This window comes from Leucopleurus acutus (assembly GCF_964270905.1).
Source record: "Leucopleurus acutus genome assembly, chromosome: 2".
Classification (NCBI taxonomy): domain Eukaryota; kingdom Metazoa; phylum Chordata; class Mammalia; order Artiodactyla; family Delphinidae; genus Leucopleurus; species Leucopleurus acutus.
Window position 1 is genome coordinate 143,252,182 of NC_139143.1, and position 25,042 is coordinate 143,277,223.

Consider the following 25,042-nt stretch of genomic DNA (forward strand, 5'->3'; position numbering starts at 1 on the left):
TGAGACGCTCGTCTCCCCATTCCTTCCCTCATTCTGCCCCCAAGCCCACCATAATTCATTGTGCCTCACATGTTTCTCATTGTACTGTACACTCTGCAGTTACAACATTTTTCACAGTGAAACATAATATATGACATGATCATTTATCTTCATTTTGAGAACTGAGGGAACTGATTCTTTTTTAATTGACAAATACTTACTGAGCGGCTTGCAGGACTGTAGTGGTCATGAGTCTGAGTTTTATCGTTTAAATCCTGGCAAGTACTTAGAAGCCAAGTGACCTTGGGCAGGTTATTAAAATCTCAGTCCCGCGACATTTTCCACATCTCTAAAGTGGGGATCAATCAGGAATACATCGAAGTTCAGCATGGCGACAGTACTCACCCCAAAGCACTGCGAGTTTTCATCTTTGGCCTCAGTCTTTGCATCGCTCATTTCAACCCCAGTTTTGGCATCACTTAACCTCTGTGTGATCAGTGACAATGACCACAGTGAGGTCTCCATCCTCTCTATCCATATCAGTAATACGAGGCAGTTTGGGACTTAATGTTAATATCTTAATATCACTTCTAAATATAGGTAAGCGATTTAGATCCAAAGGTGGGTAGTAAGGGTGAAACTATACTGTTGGGGGTTAAGGAGTGAATGGGTAATTGAATAAATGAAGAAAATGGGCAGGGATCCTTCATATGGAGGATCTGACACCAGAAGGAGAGGGAGAAATGGGGCAGTAGTCTGCAGCCCAATTTTACAAAGTGTTTTCACTTACTAAGGCAGGCAACACAAGCTAAAACATCATGGAATATATTATATCTTTACATACCAGTATAAGGATTGTTGTTGCTTCTGAGTGCCAAATATGTATGTATAATGCTGACTCCACCCTACCCATCCAAACTGATTCGGTTCCCAAATGCTTGGCTTCCGCTGAGCCAGTTTTTTTTTTTAAACAACTTTCAGAATAAACAGAAAAGCAAAATGTCGAGCCAAGACATTTTCATGTTCAAGTCCATGGTTTTGAACATTTGTGAGTTGCTTTACATAGCACCCAGATTTAGTACCCATCCATCTACTTCTAGACTGGATAGAAAGTACATGTACACACAGATACCCAGACACCAAATATAGCACCAAATCATACATGTGATTCTGAAGTTCTCAGAAATGCAAGAACCCAGCCTTAAGAACTTTCTTTCAATCCCTACAGATATATACATGACATGAGGAACAGAAAAAAGGAAAATTCTATTGCATGAAAAGCTGTAATAGGAGGTGATAGTAATATCACAGTGCATGATGTCAAGAGTGCCCAGTAGGTACCAAATACTTAATGTTCAGTATGTAGTCCTGACAAAGAGTTATTGTTATTCCTATTAGAAATGATAAAACTATGGCTTGGGGAACCTAACTAAGTAGCTAACTAAGAACAAGAACTTTAGAGAGTCAGCTTTGCTACTAATCTAGCTCTGTTACTTTGGGCAAGCTTCTTAGTACCTCTAAACCTTAAGTTACTCATCTATGAAGTGGGTATAATCATACAGACCTTGGAAAGTTAAAGTAAGTTTTGAGAGAAAAAGAATGTACATAAAGTACCTAATATAATGCTTGGCATTATAAGTTATATTCAGTAAATGGCATCCATGTTGATCGTTATCAGTATTGCCCAAGACTGTATGACCAGTAAGTGAAAGAGGGGGCATTTAAATTCATATTTGACTGATTCTAAAACCAACACGAACGACAGCACTTACTGAGAACTTACCATGTGCCAGTATTACTATGTAAAAGCTTTACACATATTAACACAATCAACGGTCTTAATAAGCCTATGAGGAAGATACTATATTATCCCTACAATATAGATAAAGAAACTGAGATACAAAAATGCCTCATAGCTATTAGAAGCTTGACAGGCTTCCTCAGCCCCGATTTTAGGTAATTCCAATAATATATTATTCCCAACACCACAGTCATTTATCCTTCATGATGAGGTGCCTGCATTCTGAAACCACGTACAACATCTCAGATATATTTTGGGAACAGAGGGCATACCGAAAGGGACCCTGCTTGAGTTCTTTAAGAGGACAGGAACTATTTAAACATAAAGTAATATTATTTTTACTATTTTGCAGAGACATGAATAAGATGCATCAGGAATTTTATTATCCTAATTAGCCAATCAGGTTCTAGTTGAATCGAATCAGACTCCTCTCTGGCTTTTCTTTCTCATTCTGCAGAATTTCAAGACATCTGGACTGCCTGAAACACACCAAAGAATGGTCCCAGAAGCCACATGTGAACTGACCCTCGTGGCAAAAAGCCCCCAAATGGACATAAGTGGAAAGGTCACCATATTCTATTTTCCCATGGCAAATGGCCTTTGGAAACACTTGTGTTTTTTTAATTTCTTTTTATACTTTCACAGTCAAATGATCATGATCAACAAGAATGAGATAAAATTGACTGCAGCTGGAGAAAAATGCTGACGTGAATGGCTAAAAACATCATGCGTAGCTTGTAATAAAAGGGTACAGGACCATAATGTAAGTCGAGGCCCCCTCTAAAGTCACTTCTCATTAAGACTAGAAGCAGCAGCTGGTTTCTCCCAAAACAAGTCCTGCAGGAACAAAATTAGAAGGGTTCCCACCCTCTAGATGTGCTCTTGAAAATATTAAGTCCTTGATGGGGATGGATTTTTATAGACAGTTGACAGGTCAGACCTGAGTGCATGTTGTTCTAAAGGTCAAAGAATTGGCAAAAAATGGATGTGACTGCTGTCAAACTAGAATGAGCTCCCTTTGAAGTTGGAGGCTTAGATGAACCGAATCTGAAGTGCTCTCTTTAAACGAAGCAAAGACGAGGGTGAAAAATAAAAACGCTGCCCTGCGTACGCTGAGACGTCTTTTAAGTAACTCAGGGTGTACTACCCTACTCTGCTATGCTGGCATGACCCGACATTAAAATCTGGGTGAAAAGGAACAATCCCTGAAGTGGGACGGTGTTAGCAAACAGCCACGATGAACACCCCACTCCCTACATCCTGGAAAGCTCCACGAAAAAACCTCCCTCAAAGTCCTCCTGCTTCCAGTTTAATCAGCTCAGTACTTGCCTTGCCCTCTATTTATTTGTGCTCCCCTACTAATCACTCCCCCCAGCTTGTATTTTATTCTACAGATGACTTCAGGCCAAAACTTGCTGCTATACCAGCAAATACTTCAGTTGTTGCTGTGGCTGTTATCATTGATGAAGTTTCACTCTGTTGTTATCTGAACCTTCTCTGACTTTCAGTTTAGTAAATCAGACTACTATTCCACCTCATAAATCAGAAACACAAGCCTGTGTCCCTTGTCCCCTCAGCCCCAGTAGCTGTGGAATGGAATACCGGCAGAATTAAGGGACGTTCTTGCAGACTCAAATATCACAGAAATGCAGTAATTTGTCTTTATTAATAGGAGGTCAAATACCATGTACCTCTGACAGTTGCATCAATATTTTTACAGTCCTTAGGTCTTGACTTGCACCAATGGCCTCTTTAACACAAAAAAAACCTTAAGACTAAATCTTGACACTGTTAAATCGCTTTTAGATACCTTTTTGAAAACAAGGAGATTTAAAACATAAAATGTCTCACCTGGTGCCTGGTTTTCTCTGGAATTGGACCTCCCAGAATTCCATTCCTAGGAATACAAGTCACTCTCTGGAGTACTATGGAGTCCTTGCTGCTTTGCAAAACCTACAATCCATTCCTTAGGACACCCTCTGGCAAGGATGCTAGTGAATAGCTCCAGCTCTTACTGCTTCCCTCATCACAGATACAACCAGTACGGCTTAAACAGTTGGTGGGAAATGTAAATTGGAAATGGAAATGATCTAAGTGTCAATGGATGGAAGGATGAAGATATGGTATAGGTATACAGTGGAATATTATTCAGCCATGAAAAAGAAGGAAATCCTGTCACTTACAACAACACAGACAGAATTTGAGGGAATTGTGCCAAATGAAATAACTCAGACAGAGAAAGACAAATATTGTATGATATCACTTACATGTGGGATCTGGAAAAGTGGAATTCATAGAAACAGAGAGGAGAATGGTGGTCGCCAGGGGCTGGGGGTGGGGGAAATGGGGAGACATTGGTAAAAAGATATAAACTTCCAGTTATAAGATGAATAAGTTCTGGGTGTCTAGATATAAACTTCCAGTTATAAGATGAATAAGTTCTGGATGTCCAATGTACAGTATGGTGATTATAGCTAATAACACTTTATTATATACTTGAAAGTTGTTAAGAGAACAGATCTTGAATGCTACCATGGTGATCATTTTGAATATATAAGTGTATCAAATCAACACAATGCATACCTTAACCTTACACAATATCATATGTGAATTATATCTCAATAAACCTGGGAAAAATTAAAATTTTCTTATTTTCTACCCTGGAAAGGAAAGGAAGGGAAAGAGAAAGGGAAAGAAAAAAAAGAAGAAGAAAAAGAAGAAGAAAAGCCAAAAGAAGGAAGTAAAATTCCAGAGAAAATGATTCAGTCTTGGGCCGTGGTTCTCATCAGAAGCTCCTCTAGGATTTGTTAAAACACAGATTAATGGGTCCCACTCCCTGAGTTTCTAATTCAATAGATGGGGTGAAGCCAGAGAATCTGCATTTCTAATATATTTCCAGGTAACGTTCATGCTGCTGGTCTGGGGATCATGCTTTGAGAACCACTGGTTTACGGTAAATAAACACCTAACAAATGAACTCTTCACTTTAGAAAAATAGGTCTCTTTGGGATTCCCTTAATAATCTGTTAACAAATAAGTGCTGAGCTAATTAGTGCTAATCACAGGCAGTACACCATTGTGGTAAAAAGCCTGCATTCTGGGGCCAGACTGCCTGGGTTCAAATCCCAGCTCTGCTGCTCATCAGCTGTGTGGTCTTGGACAAGGTCCTTGGCCTCTTTGAGCCTCAGTTTTTTTCTCTGTAAAATATGCATGGTAATGATAGTACATATAAAACAAAGCTGCTGGGAGGACTGAAGGAGCTCGTATGTCTGAAGTGCACACAACAGTGCCAGCATGTGTTAAATACTGTTATTAGTATAAAATACCACTAAAATTATTATTATACTTTTTTCTACTAGAAGAGGTAATAATAGTTTTTCTAGAACTATTACCCTGTGTCAATCCCAGGGTTAGGTCTTGGGGATAGAGCTGCAGACCAAACATGCAAGGTCCTATACTCACCAAGTTACAGTTTAGAGCAAGGAAGACACAAGTAATTATTTACAGAGCATCATCTGCTTAAATCAGAGGGCTGGAAGCAGGGAAACAAGGAAAACGCTACAAAGTCATTTCAAATTGAAGATCAATCAGACACTAAGAACCTTTCTTAAACTGGAGTAAAAACCAACGGGAAAACATGATTCTGTGTAATCATACCATACAGTTCTTCTGGAACAAATGATTGTGGCTTTTAAAATATAATGATATGAAAAGAAAAATTCTTTCCAGTCAATCCCCCCAAACTTCTCTGCGCCTAATATGCGTCCTATACTCTCCAAATAATTTCAACGAAGGCCAGATCTTAGGGCCGAAGGGAGGTGATCAATTCATTACAGATCGAACAAGAGGTGGAGACAAGTGCAGTGTGAGAGGAACTAGGGTCTTCATCCTTTCTCCCCTGCCAGAAAGATGGGCCACAGAAAGGGGCACCACTTTGGAGCCATGCAAACCTAGGTTCAGATCCAGCCTCTCTGCTCCTTAGTGGCTGTGTGATCTTGAATGTGTTCCTTGATCTCTCTGAGTCGCAGTTTCCTCATCTGTAAAAAGGACATACTGTAATGACACGAACAGAAACACTTTTTCCAATCCCTCCCAAATTTCTCTGCACCTAATATGCGTCATACACACTACAAAGGTGAATAAACTGTGGTTTCTTCATCCAAAGGGTTCCGAAGCTAGTACAAGAAAAACATGTGCCGAGAAATAATTACAGTACAACGAGAGAAGTGCTAGAAAACTAGAGGACCAATGAAGAGGGAGTGTCTAACTGCCCCGGGGAGTCTGTAGGGCTTCACAAACAACAGGACATTGAAGATGGATTCTGAAGGATGAGCAACAGCTCAGCAAGGAGAAAAGCAGGCAGATGATGTTCTAGAGAGAGGAACAGTATGTGCAAAGAAGACAGGAAAAGGCCCAGGGACTGGGCAAGACGTCTGACAGGGCTGGAATCTTGGTGTGTGATGAAGAGTGGCTGGAGATGAAGACAGCTCCTGTCTCAGCTCTGTGAACATATCACCAGTTTTCCACATAATGAAATTTATTTGAAGCCATTTGGATGATGGTCAAAGATGATAAGGAAATCAATGCATAAAGGGATAGTCTGTGGGCTTTTTAATGTAAGTCTGAAGCTGTCCTTGCACTATCCCCCTCAGAAGGTCAATGTTTTAATGGCAGACATAGGTATTCAGCTCCATCTATGTGGGTCTCATATACCAGTAACAAATAACAATCACAGCACCAGGGGAAGCTGACATCTGTTGAGTCCTAAGCACGCTGTCCTACAAGCTTTATACACGTGAATGCTTACAATCTCTACAGCAAGCCCACAGGGTACAAATAGGAAAATGAAGTGCAGAAAAGGTAAGAAGCTTGCTCCAGGTCACACAATGAGTCCCAGGGCTGGCGTGTTACCCCGGAGCCCAAATTCAGTGGCTACCTTGAGTTTACATTCCTTCTTCCGTGAAGGGTGCTCTCACACCACTTCCAGGGCAAATCCACATCTTGAAGGGCCTGAAGCTTTTATATGGGGGAACTCGTAAAGAAAGGAATACAAAGTTACGAATACAAGATCACGTACAGTAATGAATATTTACAATAAGAAAAAAATTAAAACAAATACCTGGAGCCTTGGGGATTTACGTTCCCTTTTCCTGAGATCAGAAATGCCTACGTAGAAATGCTTCCTGACTGCAACCCCTCTCCACCCGGAACATTCTATGCCTCCCAACAACTACCTGCACTCACAGGGCCATGTGAGCAAGGGTCCCTGAAGCTTAAGCTTCAGTGCGTTCACTTCCTGGGAAGCCCACCTCCACCACTGCCTCAAAGTCTCCTAAACTTTCCCAAACCCTTTAGACAAAGGTCAGATGTTAGGGCCAGAAGGAGGTGATCAGTTCACTACAGACCAAGCAAGAGGAGGAGACAAGTGCAGTGTGAAAGGCACTAGGGTTCCCATCCTTGCTCCTCTGATAGAAGGATGGGCCATTGCAAGGGGCACTGCTTTGGAGCCATGCAAACCTAGGTTCAGATCCAGCCTCTGCTCCTCAGGAGCTGTGTGATCTTGAACATGTTCACTGACCTCCCTGAGTCTTGGCTTCCTCATCTATAAAAATGATACACTGTAAGAATCAAATAGGATAACTTGCATATTGCCCAGGAATGTCAGCTCCCTTCCTCCGGGTAAGCCTTTCCTGGACTTTCTCCTCCTTTGTGTCCCTTACCCCACCCCAATTTCTGAGGTGGGTAGGTCAGTCCCTTCTCTGTACTCCCAGCATATTCTGTAGAGACCTCCGCTTGAGCACATGATTCTCTTAGTAATTCAGCAAGTACTCCCTGGATACAAAGATGAACACGGACATGCTACCATCTTCAAGAAGCTCACGTCTAGTGGAGAACCACAGGTCAGGGAGCCTTCCTCGGGCTGGGGCCGTGCCTCATTCCACTGGAAACCCTTCGACATGGGGCAGGTCAGACCCAACTCTCAGCCAGTGCCTGTGCCAGCCTCACTCGCCTGAGCCCCTCACTCAGCTCCACTCTCATCAGGCCCCAGTGACGCTGCTGGTCTGCGCATCCATCGCATGGCTAGATCAATGAAGTTTAGTTTGCAGGGCACTGGGCCCACTGTTGGCTCTCACCTCAAGAACAAAGAAGAATACTGGCCCTTCCAAGGCAAAACAAAGGCCAACTTCTCCCCCACGGATCCCTTTTCCTTTATGGGCAACAGTATGCAGACCCCTGGTCCTCCACTGAACTACATTTAAAATAGCTTTTGTGAAGGACAGACACGGCGGCCATTTTCGTGTATGTGCGCGCCCGCAGCAATGAACTGATTGTAATGCGAACAACGCGCACTTCTTCCCACTTCTGACAGAATAGATGACATTGTGTCGTGGGCTGGGGAGGGGGTGGGGGCCCAGCGAAAGCAACCAAGCTGTAAGGTTTATGACACGAAATTCTGACAAAAAGCATTCTGAAGCCTCTTTCCCATCATCAAAAAACCACACTGGGCAAGATCAGAGCTTAACAGCCAACCAAAAAAACACATTCAATTCCTGAGATCATTTTCCTGAAATAGAAAACTACATATGTTTCTCAAATTTCACATCAAGCCACTGCAGAGGCCAGACTACAGGGCCGAATTGGGCCAAAGTAAGTAAGAGAGAGAGACAGACAGACAGACAGACAGACAGACAGAGAGGGAGAGAGAGGGAGAGGGAGGGAGGGAGAGAGGAAGAGGAGGAGGGGAGGGGGGAGGGGGGAGGGGCTGGGAAAGGGAGTAAAGAGAAGAAAATGAACCCATTCTTCCACATCACCACATTTCTCTAGCACAATCTAAACTTACAAACACCCCCAGTTTCACAGAACTTGTAGTTAGGGTTGCTTATCGGGCAGTCTTTACTTTGTCAAATTAAGACACATTGCCTTGGATTAGCAAGACTCCTTAAATTCAAAATGACTTCATGGTTGGCTCAGAGTTCAGTGTCTCTAGGGCCAGCCGCCAGGAACATATCCACTGCGGGCCTCCCCGCCCCCTCCATACTGACCTGCCTGACTTTTCCATGGAGACCGCAGAGCAAAAGCCCAAGCAGACAGGCTGTCAGTGCTAATTAAAAGTCCAAACACCTCTTCAGAAACTATCTCCAGCTCAATATTTATACAGAATATAAGACTCCTAACAGGCAGAGCTGGAGAAGGGAGCAGGAGGTTGAGGGCAGAAATAGGCTTGAATGGCATTTGGAACCCATTAATTTTTAAAAGACAGGCTGCCACTCTATACAGACCCAGAGAGGTTCAAAATGTAACGAAACCAGGAAGATGAATGAGCCGAAGATTGTTTAGAAAGCCTGCGGAGAGCACTCAGCTTTTGAAAAGAATAATATCTGGGCAATAATGAGAGCTGACGCTTTTTATTGGTGAATGCAGTTTTTGGCACCTTCTCACAATACAGGTTGACAATTTTTCGTATTTAACAAAAGGAAAGGTAATCTTCTAAATGACTTGGGAACAAAGGACTCCCTGACTGCAATTTCTCAATAACATTTAAGAATTCTCTTCAAAGGCCCTTGACGATAATTTAGAGAGAGGAAGGAAGAAAACAAGAAAAAAGGAAGGTATACTAAAAGATATTAAACCAACTGGAAGAGGTGAAAAAAAGAAGGAAAGAGTATAGCATTTTGACACTAAATTACATCCCCAAAGGTTGAATTTAATGTTAGACTTTTACAATACTTTTTCCAAAAAATGAGGTGTAAGAAAGAAGCCAAAGCAAGACTTTGGTCAACACCATTACCTCTCAGACTCAGAGTTTTAGTCCAGGGAGGGGCTAAATGGATCACTAGTTCAATCACCAAATCTTGCAGACAGACCAAGTGCCAGGGGCCCAAGGTTACCTGGCTGGACCACACACATCTTCCAAGCTTCAAACCACGCCACCCGCCAAGGCCTCACAGCCCTTACAGTATCATGGGTTCCAAGACTGAATACTGATACCTTCAATCAGAGTGAATGAAACTTAGAGGCTACCCAGAGTCGCACAGGTACAGCATATTCAAAAGGCCCAATAACTAGGTTCACAAGATTTCACCTACAGTGACAGCCATCCTGGATAGCAAACTAATTTAAGAGGCCACCAAGACTGAGATGTCCTGTCCATCCCGAGGGAGGCCTTCTCGGCTCAGAGAAAGGACCCCTAAACAATGTATGATGTGGGGATGTCCCCTTAAAACCTAACTCATACTTCACTTACTAGTTTCACCTACAGGGTGAGACCCTTCTGGGAGTCTGTCATATCACCTGGAAAATGAGATCTCTATTTTTTAGCACTTTTACAGTTCCAAAACATTTTTGGCAAAGACTCTACCATCATACTATTTGTAAATGAGGAACCCCATCCCAAGATTGTTCCACTTTACCATATTAAAGAGCAAGCAAAACTAAATTCTAAAAGTGATTCGAGGTCTCAGAGAAAACTGTTAAGTAAAGGAAATGCTACATAGCTGCTCAATTGGAAAATTAGTCATACTGGCCGTTATCTTTCAGGCATACAGAACTCATGTCTAGAGGTAAGCACATGAGATCTGAAAAAAAAAAGAGGAATGGATAAAAAAGATGTGGTATACACAAACACACACACACACACACACACACACATACATACATACTATACTCAGCCATAAAAAAGAATGAAATAATGCCATTTATAGCAACATGGATGGACACAGAGACTGGCATACTAAGTAAAATAAGCCAGACAAGACAAATATCCTACGATATCACTTATATGTGGCATTAAAAAAAAAAAAGATCCAAATGAACTTATTTACAAAACAGAAATAAGATGCACAGACACGGAAGACAAACTTATGGTTACCAAAGGGGAAAGGGGGAGGGATAAATTAGGAGGCTGGGATTAATATATACACACTACTATATATAAAATAGATAACAAACAAGAACCTACCATATAGCACAGGGAACTATACTCAATATTTCGTAATAACCTATAAGGGAAAAGAATCTGAAAAAGTATATATATATATATATATATATATATATATATATATATATATATATGAATCACTGTGCTGTATACCTGCAACTAACACAACATTGTAAATCAACTATACTTCAATATATATATATACACACATATACACATATATCTTAAACAAAAGACCTAGAGGGGCTTCCCTGGTGGCGCAGTAGTTGAGAGTCCGCCTGCTAATGCAGGGGACACGGGTTCGTGCCCCAGTCCGGGAAGATCCCACATGCCACGGAGCGACTGGGCCCGTGAGCCATGGCCGCTGAGCCTGTGCTTCCGGAGCCTGTGCTCTGCAACGGGAGAGGCCACAACAGTGAGAGGCCCACGTACCGAAAAAAAAAAAAAAAAAAAAAGACCTAGAACAGTACCTGATACACAGCAGGTATTCAATACAAACTGGCTGTTATTTTTTTTTTTTTTAAGTTATGGGAACTGAGCAAATTCAGACTAGTGGTTCTTATTGAAGGGTGCACATCATAACCACCCAAGGTCACACATTTTTTACCACCTTTGTCCCAAAGGACAAATGTGGGGATTCCTAACCTTTTCCATCGAGATTTGCTTTACTGATGAAAAGTGAAAGAAGAAACCTCAACCTTCCCCAGGATTGGACTCAACAGAGCAGATAAAGAGGGACAGTCATTGATGATCTCATAGTTAAGCGTTAGTGCAGGGCAGCAGCAGGACTCCCAGTCACTGGGGGTCTGTGCCTCAACTGTAGGCATGGGTGAGAAGCCATGATATGAACACTCCGTTCCCCTCCTGCCCCGACAGCCCTGGCATATTCCATTCTTTCCTGCCCTTCCTGGACTTTCAGCCTCTGAATACTGATGGCCTGTGGTCTCCTGCCATCTGCTCATTTCTTCACGCCCACAACAGTTCTGAGACCTTTGGAGACACTCTCACACCCTCTGACTCACAGAACCCTACAGGAAGGCAAGACAAAACCCAATAGGGGAGAGAAGTTGCCCAACAGGTTATTTGGTTTCTAAATGGCCCACTGTCCCCACCCCACCTGTAAGCTGTTTAACTGAATTTAGCTTCACCTTAAAACGTTAAACTAAAAAATAAAGACTGAAGGGAAAGATAAATGAAAGTAGCACTTCCTGTGTACCACTCTGTATTGCAAACTGGTTAGAGGTTTCACCCAGGGTGCTCCATTTTCTCCATAAAACAAAGCCATGTAATTTTTGTCCCCCTTCAACCATAAAAGGAACCTGGGATTGAGAAGGATTAAATGACTTTCCCATGTTCAGCCAGCTTATAAAGGGCAGAGCAAAACTGTGAGCTAAGGAGTATTTGGCTCCAGCCCTTACAGGAATTTGAATAGTTTAAATAAATGTGTACCTACCTACTGCTAGACTAGAGAGAAGAGACCTCTTAGGTGCTCTATTAACATACATGCAAAGAATAAATGAATGAGTAAGTGAAATGAATGAAGGAAGGAAACTATGAGCTACAGTTGTTTCAAACTATATATCACCACCCCTATGACCTGTCCTGTGCTCACCCTTCTCTCTGTCACTATTATAGAAGGATTATAAATTAGTATCTGGGATAACGGTCAGTGTAACTTACTGAGAAATTACAATTTTGTGATTATCTTTTTATTTGCTCAGTATTAATTCTCGCTTTTTTTCTTTAGTAGTAAGAGAAACGCAACGCCCCAACTAAAAGCCTATTTTATCCAGGCTCTAACCGCGTGTGAGCATAAACCAATGATATGCAAGCAGAAGTATTATGCAGCTCTTCAAAGAAGGTTCTCTAAAGAAGGCTGACTCAGGTGTGTACATCCTTTTTATGCAACTCCCACCTTCCTTCTTCCTGCTATATGAAATGTGGGCTGAAAAACAGAGACTCCATAAGCCATTTTGGACCATGAGGTATCTTTGAGAATGGAAGTCAGGGCTGAAGATAATGAAGTAAAAATGCCAAAACAGTTAGTGTCCTTGATGAGTTTGTGGGACTGTCATAGTGGCCCAAAACTCTATACATCTGTATTTACTTACAGAAGAGAATGAACGCCTGTTTGTTCAAACCACTATGATTTTTAATTTTCTATTTTTTCTATTACTCATCAGTGAAGAGATAAGGATTATTTTTCTTCTGTAGAGAGTGAGAGCACTCTTCTTTCCCCAAAATAAGGGTAAAGGAAATCTAATATTTACAGGCCATTTCTCAGCACTATTAAAGATACCAAAAAATAAGCTGACGCGAGAGGATGACTGAATCATTCTTCCTAGAACCTAGAAGAACGGTTTTACACCATTGTTCTGAGAAATCATCCTTCAACACAACCATAAAACAATGCATATCAAAGAGTTTTAGCATCAATCATATCAGAAATAACTGTTATTTTTTCCCCAGAACTCTTTAATTTTATGACACTACCTTCAGAATCCTTGTCAAGTTTCAACCAAGTTCTGGCCAAAAAATGTTACCTCTAGGATGACCTAAATTCAATAAATTTTACTTTCATTCAATAGATTTCTAACAAAAAATCAAGTCGTTAACCACAGTGAGAATCCACTTTACAGTTATGAGGGTGACTATAATTAAAAAAAAAAAAAAAAAACAGGTGAAGCTGTAGAGAAATTAGAATCCTCATACATTGCTGGTGGGAATGTTAAATGATGCAATTGCTATGGAAAAGTTCAGTGGGTGGGTCCTCAGAAAGCTAAACATAGGATTACCATGTGACCCAGCAATTCCGCTCCTAGATATATACCCACAAGAATTGAAAGCAGAGACTCAAACAGATACTTATGCATCAATATTCACAGTAGCATTATTCATAATAGCCAAGAGGAAGAAACAACCCAATTATCCATCATGGGTCCACCAACAGCTGAATGGAAAAGCAAAATGTAGCATATGCATACTATGGAATATCATTCAGCCGTAAAAAAGGAAGGAAATTCTTACACGTTACAACATGGATGAATCTTGAAAGCATTATGCTAAGTGAAATAAGCCAGACATATAAGATCCTACTTATATAAGGTATCTAGAATGGGCAAATTCATAGAGACGGAAAGTAGATTAGAGGTTAACGGGGCAGGGGAAGGCAGGAACAGGGAGTTGTTACTTAATGGTTACAGAGTTTGTGTTTGGGGTAACAAGTTTTGGAAATAGGTAGTGGTAATAGCTGTTCAACACCATGAATGTAATTGATGCCATTGAATTGGACACTTAAAATGGTAAATTTTATGCTATAGATATTTTACTAAAATTCATAAAAATAATGTAATCTATCAAAAGCACTGAACTATATACTTTAAATGAGTGACTTGTATAGTATGTGAATTCTCTCTCAATAAAGCTTTTTTTTTTTTTAATCAAGTCTTATCTTAGATATGCAACTGAGTGAGGTAATCAGGACGTCAAGTACTAAGGAAGGGATGTGGACTGCAGGCAGGCCACCAGAGGCAGATATTATCGTGGAAGTCTACCCCTTCTTCCTCCCTTGCTGCTGCCTCAGTCCTTAGGGAGGATGAGCCTGCTCCCTGCCCGCTCTCTCCACTAAGAGCAGCACCAGAGGAAGCTCAGCTGACTTTGCACCCCATCCCCTCACTTAATTTTCTCCAAGGGGGTAAGGGAAATCCTTCTGATTGTTGTGACACTGGAATATATCAAGCCATGTTTGAAGGGGTCACTGTGTTAAAGATAAGGTACTAAGTCATTCCTAGAATAACATCTAGCCCACGCCTTCACTCTCCATGCCCAGGTGCAACCAGTGTGCACTGGCTTTAGGTAAGCACACCTCAGCAGGATCTGCATTCATGTTGCTGACTCAGTTACTTGACTTGATGACATCTGGTTGGCATATCGGGCCTGCCTTCCTCCATATAAGAACACATACACCTGAACATGTAAGTGCTGGTTTAGCCTCACTTCTGAGCTGCATTATCCACCCAGTATACCAGAAGCTCTATACATTAAAGGTTAACAAGTATTTTCTAAGATAATGAGGTAGGTTTTCATTCTTCATCTAGCTAATATGCTCTGTATGTAGTCTCTATCAGTCAGAACTCCAATGGCAAGGAAAAGTGAGTGGCACTTTGAACAGTTAACAATAGGGTACCTGTTAGGAATTTAAATAATGAGGATTAATGTTAATGGTCCTAAGTGTGATAGCAGCACTGTGGTTACACAGGAGAAGGACAGTACTCTTGGGGATCACATTGCAGAATTTATGAGGAAAGAAGGTGGTATCTGCAATTCATTTATAAATGGTTCAGCAAAATAAACACATATGCATGTCAGAGATAGAACACTTTTGAGCACAATGTAACGAAAACGTTAATTGATGAATTATAGGTCTGGAGTCCCCAACGCCCCCGGGCCACGGACCGCTACTGAGCTCCGCCTCCTGTCAGATCAGCGGCAGCATTAGATTCCCATAGGAGCGAGAACCCTACTGTGAATTGCGCACGCGAGGGATCTAGGTTGCGTGCTCCTTATGAGAATCTAATGCCTGATGATCTGAGGTGGAGCTGAGGCGGTGATGCCAGCGCTGGGGAGCGGCTGCAAATACAGATTATCATCAGCAGAGAGGTTTGACTGCACAGGGACCATAATAAATCAACTGCTTGCAGACGCATATCAAAACCCTATCAGTGAGTGGCAAGTGAAAACAAGCTCAGGGCTCCCACTGATTCTGCATTATGGTGAGCTGTATAATTATTTCATTATATATTACAGTGTAATAATAATAGAAATAAAGTGCACAATAAATGTAATGCACTTGAATCATCCCAAAACCACCCCCCGCCAACCCCAGTCCATGGAAAAATTGTCTTCCACGAAACAGGTCCCTGATGCCAAAAAGGCTGGAGACCGCTGATGTAGGTAAAGATATGGTGTTCCATATACCATTCTCTCAACTTTTCTGTAGCTTTAAAATTTTTTCAAAAATAACACCTTGGGGAAAATAGTAAAATGAACAAACAAAAACATGAATTCTCACCAATATTTAAGAAAACACTGAAATCCAATATAAATATTAGTAGTTGACATAAATAGGCAATTAATACATGTAATACTAATAGATACAATTATTGACATTAATTGACATAAATTAATAAAACAAGTGATTGATAAATATAAGAAAAGGTAACTGCATTTAATAATAAAAATGCACATTAAAATAAGAGATCATTTTAAGCCTAAAAACTTGGCAAAACTAACACAGACATTATACAGACATAAGATAGACTATTATACGGGTATCAAAAACATGTTTTCAGATAATATTTGATAGGGAAAATACAATAATACATAGAGTGAAAAAAATAAATTGTATAAAGTAGATTTATAATTTAAAAAATGAAATACAGTAATAAGAGTCATTAAATAATGATACTATTTTTGAGATCCTGGAGATTATATTTGGAAAATGACTATAGATCTGGATCAATAACCTGCCATAATCTTCTCCTGACAGATTAGCAAATAACCATAAGAAAAATAACAGAATAATAATATCCCTTATAAACCCCACACATAGAGAACCATGCAAATCAGGAAAATAATTGCTATTTTAAAAGGATTACAATTCTAAAGAACATAAATTCATCTCAAAGTAGAAAATAGAATATTTACTGACAACTTTCACAGAATTGTACATTGTAGTGGGGGGGGGAGTAATATATCATATACAAAATGTAAGGAAAAATAAACCTGAGATTCTAGAAACTCAGCCCTGTTTCCCCATATGCCATAGAAAACTCAGACATTCTAACATATAACTTCTAAAGCAAACTAACCAAACTGTCTCTTGTGCATAAGGAACTTGGTAATCAATTTCTTTTTGTCCAAAGAAATAAAAATAAATGAATTGAGAATAGACAAATCTTCTATAAAAATAATTCAAAATAACGTATGTAGATAACTCCATCTTTAAGGAATTGAAGCATAACTCCCTACTCCTAGTGTTGGCTGTGCATGGTGATTTCCTTCCAATAATACAAGATAGAAAGTGGAAAGGAACCTGACAAACAATACCTCAGCCAGATAATTAAGATCAACATCAACAGTGATGACATGCTGCTAGTATGTACCCTTGATATGATATGACATGATGAGAACGGTACTCAATAGCAATAGTCAGTGTAGTCTTCCTCCCCAGAACATACTTCCCATGTCTCATCATGAGAAAAACGTCAGACAAATTCCATTAGAGGGACATGCTATAATATATATGACCACGCTTCAAAACGGTCAAGGTCATCAGAAACAAAGTTGAGAAACTGTCACAGCCAAGAAGAGACTAAGGAGATATGACTAATTGCATATGGTATCCTGGATAGGATCTTGGCCATTAGGTAAAAACTAAAGAAATATGATTAAGTATGGAATTTAGTTAATAATATATCAACATCGGTTCATCAATTGTTGACAAATGTATCACACAAACATAAGATGTTAATAATAGGGAAAACTAGGTGTCAAGTAAATGGGAACTCTCGTACTACCTTCACAACTTTTCTGTAAATCTAAAACTAGGTTTAAAATAAAGTCTATTTGAAGCTATAACTGAATTTCAAAGGACATACTTTTAGACAATTTACAGAATATTGCCAACCCTTGATAATCTAGGAGAAATTGCTCTCAGACCGCAATGTTATAGGGAGTTCTTCTCCTGAACAGCAGTTGGGTTCTTATGTGTTCACTTAGTTAATCTTGATTATGTTCTCACCTTTTCTTTGGCCACTAGGAAGCTTGGAAACAAATCAATTAGTAATTATGATGAACCATATAGTTTCTATGAAGCTTTTGGCTTTATCTTATTCTATTAATATTTCACTCCATTGTGACTTTTTAATATTTTTATCACTGCTTTTATCTTCTATTATCAGTCACATCAAATCTCTTTAGAGGGAGGATTTATACATATGAATATGTTTTTGTCTGATTATACAAAATTTTATTACTCAAATTTCTGACTTCCCACTTCTCATGTTACCAAAATTCTGGACAGTTATCCACTAAAGGCTAGGATGTGGCAAATTACTACAACGTTGAGCTTTAGTTCTTGAATTGCAAAATGGTGATACCACCACCTGTTTTAACTGATGGTTGGGAGGACTAATGGGGTTCACATTTGTTAAAAAGTTAGCACAGATATAGAGAATGCAGTCAGTAAATGATGACTATGATGATTATATAAATTATTATTTAAAAAAATAGCAATAATTATTTTCATCAATATAATGAAAAGAATGGAGCTGAACTACAAATTAATCATAGGCCAAAGTGGTGATTTTCTCAGTGACCCAGAAAAACAAGAGTAGCTGCCATAGTTTAGAAGATAAGAACAATAAATAAAGCGAGGGGGGAGGGGAAAGCAGGAGAAGAGAGAAAAACAGATAAGAGGAGGAGGAGGAAGACTTCTTACACACCGTCACTGCCAAAAACAAGTCTGAAGGCTTAAGACAAGGTGAAATCTGATCACTTTTTCAGCCATGACTCCACTAGAATAATAAAAAGAAAAAAAGAAAGGGAAAAAAAACACCCTCTAGCCTTTTTGGCACCCATTTCCCCAAAGTCTCCCAAAACAATCACAATAAGAGCCAGATAAACACCAAATCTGAACCTCTCCTTGGCCCAGAGGATGCCAAGTTCATGTTGCACTGTCCAGAGTGTTTTTTGGCATTCATACATTCAAACTCAGACCCTCATCTTCCTTATTCTAGAAGATGGAAAGACAATGGGGATTTTTCATTAAAAGAACTATGAATTGTTTAAATACTATGTGCTACACATTTTATCCACAGTACCTCTAACCCTGACAGGACTGCCAGATGAGGACCTGAATTTGGGCAGGGGGTGGGGGAGGGGGAGGGTGGTAATTTACTCCAGCTGCTCACAGACAGTACATAGCAGAGACATTGAACCCAGGTCAGTCTGACTACAAGGATTTCCCTCTTTCCGCTAGGCCAGAAGTTTAATGCAAAGACTCCCTGCCAAAATCGATACAGTAAGGAAACTAAATAAAATAGCTAGGGCTTCCCTGGTGGTGCAGTGGTTAAGAATCCACCTGCTGATGCAGGGGACACAGGTTCAAGCCCTGGTCCGGAAAGACCCCACATGCTGCGGAGCAACTAAGCCCGTGTGCCACAACTACTGAGCCTGCGCTCTAGAGCCCGCGAGCCACAACTACTGAGCCTGAGTGCCACAACTACTGAAGCCTGCATGCCTAGAGCCTGTGCTCTGCAACGAGAGAAGCCACTCAATGAGAAGCCCAAGCACCGCAACGAAGAGTAGCCCCCTCTCGCCACAACAAGAGAAAAGCCCACGTGCAGCAACAAAGACCCAACACAGCCAAAAATAAATAAATAAATTTATAGAAAAATAAAATAGCTAATTCCTTCAAAAACTTTCTCAGCGCTGTGTTGGAAGTTCTTCTGTCACCTTATTCAGTCAGTCCATACAATAACCCCATGGAGTAAGTATTGTCATTACCCCAATTATATTTATAATTGAGAAAGCTCTGAGATTACTTGTTTTGCCTGATCATGCAAGTTGAAATAGAGAAGAAAGAATGAAGAGTTTGAGGAAACAACAAAAGAGAAAGACAGATGTAAGACAGAAGTGTGCCTGGGAGAGGGCAACAATCTTTACAAGGGGAACTTGGTGCCTGGTGCCCAAGGTCCACAGGCTCAGCTCTCCAGGAGAGCAAAGCTGGAAGGGAGGCCTCTGAGGGTGCTGGCGAGTATGGGCAAGGGGCGGGGAGGGGACTGCAAATACACGCCAAGGAAAGTAGAATGAGTCATGAGTGTCTCAGCCAATAAAAAATGGCAGGGATGACTGGACAGTCAATAAATCATTTCTGAGCACTAAACTTTCTGCTTCCTCAGGATTTCAGATTGTCACAGGTGGGCAATGGAAGCCCCCAAGCATGTTCTGATAGGCCAATGAGAAGCTGTCCATCTTTAAATTTACCAAATCCATCCGACCTTTCAAAATACGTCCAATCCTTCACAGGTATGGACCACCTTACATATTACTTTCATGTATACTCTGTTAGGCAACGTTGTCCCAACTTACCGGACCATATAACCACCTGGGGCACTTGTTAATCACACAAATTCCCCGGTATCCCATAGGGATTCTGATTCAGGAGGCTTGAAACTGGAAGCCCTGAGGATCTGGGCTTTGAATAAATGATTCGGCTGATTCCTATAATCAGGCTAGTTTGGTATCACGATCCCCATTTTATAGATAAGGAAAGTGAGATTCAAAGAAGGTAAGGCCACTCCCAAGGTCACCAAACTCTTGCATGGCAGAACTGAGGATAAGTCATGTTGTAACTCCACAGTGGATAAGCAAAGCAATGCATTTAAATCTAGCTGAGCCAGAGCTAGCTTCAAAAAGCTGGCTTCTTGGTGTCTTAATATGGCATTAGACACTTGGAAATGGGGGTGTGGACTATCTAGCACTATCAGAAAAACAGGGAGGACATCAGTGAACTGGATTGATTAACATCCAAGGAAAAAGAGAAGGAAAATCAAGGTCCTCCTCCATCTGTAGTTCTGCTTTTGAGTTCTCAAGGCTTGTGGGGGCCAATGGATTGTTACCAATACCCACACTATTAGCACTGTTTTGACTCCTAGGTCCATTTGGCTAAAATAATCAAAACATTTCCTTCACTACTGCACAAAGATAGGGAAAAAAACTAGAGAAAGGTCCTGCCAGAAATAACTCTGGACAACTAATATCACACCAAAAGAGGAATGTCCAGATGAGATCTTCACCCAAACAACCCCCTCCCCATTGATGATAACAATATAATGGTGACTAATTGCACCTTATGGGTTAAAGTTCAGACCACTCCTCCAGAGCCCTCTCCCCAGAGAGGGATGAGTACCTGAGGTTTACTGAGGCCATTTTAATATGCACGTGAATCCCCTCCACCCTAGCATTTCATTAGTGGGAGGGGAGAATAATCAACAAGATGAATGATGTGCTTGTGAAATACATCTTCTACTATCTCCTTTCTGGAAGCCCCTGCTGCCAAATGAACTATCACACTCTCATCAACTCTCTACAAGGAAAATCCAAATCATACAAAACGAGATAGACAGAAAGAGCACAGGGAAAATGGTACTCCCATTCCCAGCTTCTCATGAGTTTAAATAAAAGGGAAAATAGGGAGGATTTAGCGCTCTCTAAAAGAGATGACTTTAAGATATACCTAAATATATACATACTCATGCAGGTTTTTCGGTCCTCTGGGAAATGATCCCCTTTCTCATATGCAATTTTAAATCATTTCCAAGATAAGAAGACCCCTCCCTGCCCTACTGCCCCCTCCCCTTGTGCATCCCCTGAAATCTGAGGTCAAGATGACAACAGGTTTGCATGCTTTGAGAGTACATGTCCAATCTGTCCATATATATGCACATCTGTGCACACATCCATTGTAGCAGCCACAATCACACTCCATGAGTATTTTTAAAATTGTCTCTGATGTGTAGCACATAACTTATTTATAATATTTGTAATTTCTTGAGAAATACTGTTGACTTCAACATACATACTCCTACACTCTGGGATGATTCAGGTACGTTGATATAAAAAGCAAAATAGCTTCATTAACAAACCCATCTAGTTAAAGTTAAAATCACCTTCCTTGAAAAACATAACTCTTGCCTTAATTTTAGGGGCCAAAAAATGTTTATTTTATTCATCACGTAAAAAGCGCCTTTGGAAAAATAGTCACATTTCACAATGGACTATTCACGTCTCCTTTAAATGTGTCCAATTTTAATGAATGGTCTTCACCTTGGATACCCACATTCCAGGCCTCATAGGAACAATGGTGTTTGGGCATGTGCAGTGGAAGTGGAAGATGGATTCAAGATGTTTCAAGTACGCAAAATCGCATGCAGATGTACAAACAGTACATCCAGTCAAAGCGAGTTAAGAAAGCAATATACACACACACACACACACACACACACACACACACACACATATATACAGACACCGGAGAATGGATGAACACAAATAAAATCCAACTCATAATTAACATACCGTGCTGTGACACCTGTTGCCTTCCACGATAAGAAGTCTGGGAGATCAAAGAAATGTCCCGCCTTATCCCAGCAAGTCTCTCTCAAGTTCTGCCAAATTAAATACATATTAGAATCAATTATGGGCTATTTTTTCTCCCCCTCTCCTCTTTCAAAATTTTCAAAAGTTTCAAAAGTTTCAAAATTTTCAAAACAAAAGCATAGCCAACAATGCGCAATAAAACATCTGTTCAGGGGCTGGGAATGGTGAGTGATATAAAAGCAGTACTATATAGGAAAGAAAAATTGGCAATTATTGATCCTTCCAAAAATGACTATAATTTCCCTTTTATTCCTCTTTGCCAACCTGGAGCAGGAGGAAGTACATTCTGCAAGGGTACGCAATCCATCTTCCCAGTGAAGGGCAAGAGGATACTCTTCAAGACACATAAAAAGATTTCAAAGCTGAACAGCTGTGAACTGGGGAAAAAAACCACACTAAGAAATTACCCGATGAAATGCAATGTGTCCTGCCATGAAAAAGTCTCCCCAGGCTGACTGGTTCCAAAGGCAACAGGAATGATAGTCCCTGTCCACAAAGAACTTCCAATCTAAGCCAGAGAGAATGGTATGGAATCGAGCTATTCTTATAACTTTTTTAAACATTTGTTCCTTCCAATTTCTTCCACACTGCCAATGTGGTCAGATATTTTTTTCCTGCCACTGGGCTTTTTCCTTCCTCTGCCACCTCTGTCCAGAACACTCCTTCCTCACCCACCACCCTGCTGCTCTGCCCACTTTGGTTAACCCAATCCATCCTTCCCTGGGGAGGTCTTTCAGGATCTCCTCCTCAGGTGAGGTCTGGCTGTCCTATAACCCATATCACCCTGCAAGCAGTTGTATAATGTCCTTCTCTTCTGCTAGACTGTAAGCTCAATGAGGTCAAGGACCTTGTCAGTTTTATGCACCATAATATCCCACAACTGTCTTTTCTCCTCCCCGGCACAGGACTGGACCCTTAGCTGTGAGGTAGAAATCACATGACTCCAGTCCCCCTGACACACTTAACTGGACTAGGGGTGGACATGTGACCTAACTGGGCCAATCAGATTCCTTCTCCCAGGAATTTAGAATCAGGATCCAAATGGAGTCATTTAACTTCTGCCTTTGAATGGAATTGGAGGTGAGATAAACTTGGAAACTGTGAAGTGGCCATTTTTTTGCCAAGGACCTGGAGAAGTAGGACTTCAAAAAGAGAAGAGCAATACAGACAGAAGCAGCAGCAAGAAAGGTTTCCTACCACCCAGGCAACTCTCCACGTCCTGGTTTCAATTATTCCCTCCCCAAGAGGCTACAACAAAAAGGAATGTATCCTAAGTACATGGGTATCTTTGGGAACCTAAAGGCAACAAGACAGAAGATCCAAAAGAGACATATTCTAGTATCTGCTAGCAGGTGACACAGAGCAGACGTTCGATAAATATGCACTGAACAACTAGACAAACTGCTCAGTTTCACCTTCCAATCTCTCTCAGGTGAGAGGCGCTTCAGAGTTTACAAAGGGTTTCCACATGTGTTACCTCCTTAGAACAACACAAAAGTCCTGAGTGCTGTTCTATCTATTTTATAGACATACAACTATTCTTTATCTATATTTGGCCTCAAATTCTATGAGTTCTTCCTATTTTCTCCTCCCCTATCACCACTCTCTGAACACAGACATCCACACACAGCAGAGAAACTGAGTATTAACCCAGGAACAGGGTCCCATTAAAATAATAATAACATCAAAAGGGCTCAGATGTAAAAGGCAGCGTTAAGCCCATTTTCTGTTGTTGTTGTTGGTTGTTTATTTTAAATTCCTAAGCATTTGGGTGAGCGCTTACATCTAGAAAGGGCTAAACTTTCCTTTGAACACTCATACGTTTTAATGTTAAACAAAGCAACACTTAAAGTTGACTAAATATGCCAAACGTAGCTCTGAACTAGCAGTATCTTTATATGCTAATACATCAGTCAGAACATGGTAGCCTTTGAAACTATGAGTCAAGCTACTAGTATGTCTTCTGGGTAGTCCCCCAAATCTCTTTCCATGTGCTCTGTGGTTTCGGTGATCAGTTCTCAGGGAGAAAAGGCATCCTCCTTCTAAAGACTTCAGAAATCCAAGGCCAATCAGAAATAAACCACGAAACCACTGCAGCAACGATCATTGCTACCAGCCAAAGCCAAGCAGTCATCCTCAACTCAGAAAATAACTGCTTCTGTTAGATCTTGTATACAGTCATTACAGACCTTGCAAAATGAGAGCTTTCAGCCTGTAGCCACGCAGACAGCCTCTGTGGACAACGGAACCCAGGCAGAATGTCTCAGAGACAGCATCAGGCCTCTGGCCAGAAAGAGACACATCGGGGGCAGGAGGGACAAAGCAGCCTGGCGGCGCCATCTTTCCTTGAGACAACGCCGGCTTCACTGGGCAAAGCCAGAGACCCTGGCTCAAACTCTCCACAGAAGGAGTGACCAGAAATGGCATCATATAAGGAGTGCGAGGCACCCTTAAAAACGCACATGGTCCTGGGGGAGAAGACAGCAGTAGTATTCCCTGCCTTCTCCACAAAAGCAAAGTCTGCAGCTTAGCCAGCAAAGGAGAGGCGGAAAGCGTTTGCCTGGATGAGAGGGATGTCTCCAGAAGCCTGATCCCTTACTTGGAGATGCTGACACCACCTATGAGGTTCCCATGGTGCACTTAGGTTGGGCTACATGATTCACAAATGCTTAGTCATCAAATGCCAGATTGGCCAAGGGCCTATTAGCCCCCGTGGATGGATTCTTAATCCAGTTCTATGAGAAAATCTCTCCATCCCTGCCTCTCCCCAGCCAGTGGAGTCCCAGCCAAGGGCCTCAATCTTACTGAATTAATTCTATGCTTGGAACCACCGGGCCTGCATCAGGCACAGCAACTGTCCTCTTAGATTCTTCCACAGCTTACAACTGTGCCCCCACGTTCCTCATCTCATTGGATTCTCAGGATGGTTCAGAGGTTGTAGGTGATACACAATAGTCTGCACGTGAAGGATGCAGAAACTGAGGTTCAGATGACAAGGCCTTAACCCAAAGCCACATTGGGCTTCCCACTCTAAAGTGAGCGTTCCTTCCTTCCCAGGCCAAAGTCACCACCCTGAGGCTCCCAGATCTAGCAGAGCTGTG

General features: G+C 41.1%; 1 protein-coding gene across 6 annotated transcripts in view; it reads right to left on the reverse strand.

The window, feature by feature from the left end:
• The window catches only part of FGGY (FGGY carbohydrate kinase domain containing), a 422,532-nt gene that overhangs the window by 327,198 nt on the left and 70,292 nt on the right, over window positions 1-25,042 (reverse strand). For all 6 annotated transcript variants that reach the window (XM_082834792.1, XM_082834791.1, XM_082834790.1 and 3 more), the window contains one exon: window positions 21,861-21,949. In XM_082834792.1, the coding sequence (XP_082690918.1) occupies window positions 21,861-21,949 (89 nt within the window). The remainder of the gene's footprint in view (window positions 1-21,860; window positions 21,950-25,042) is intronic.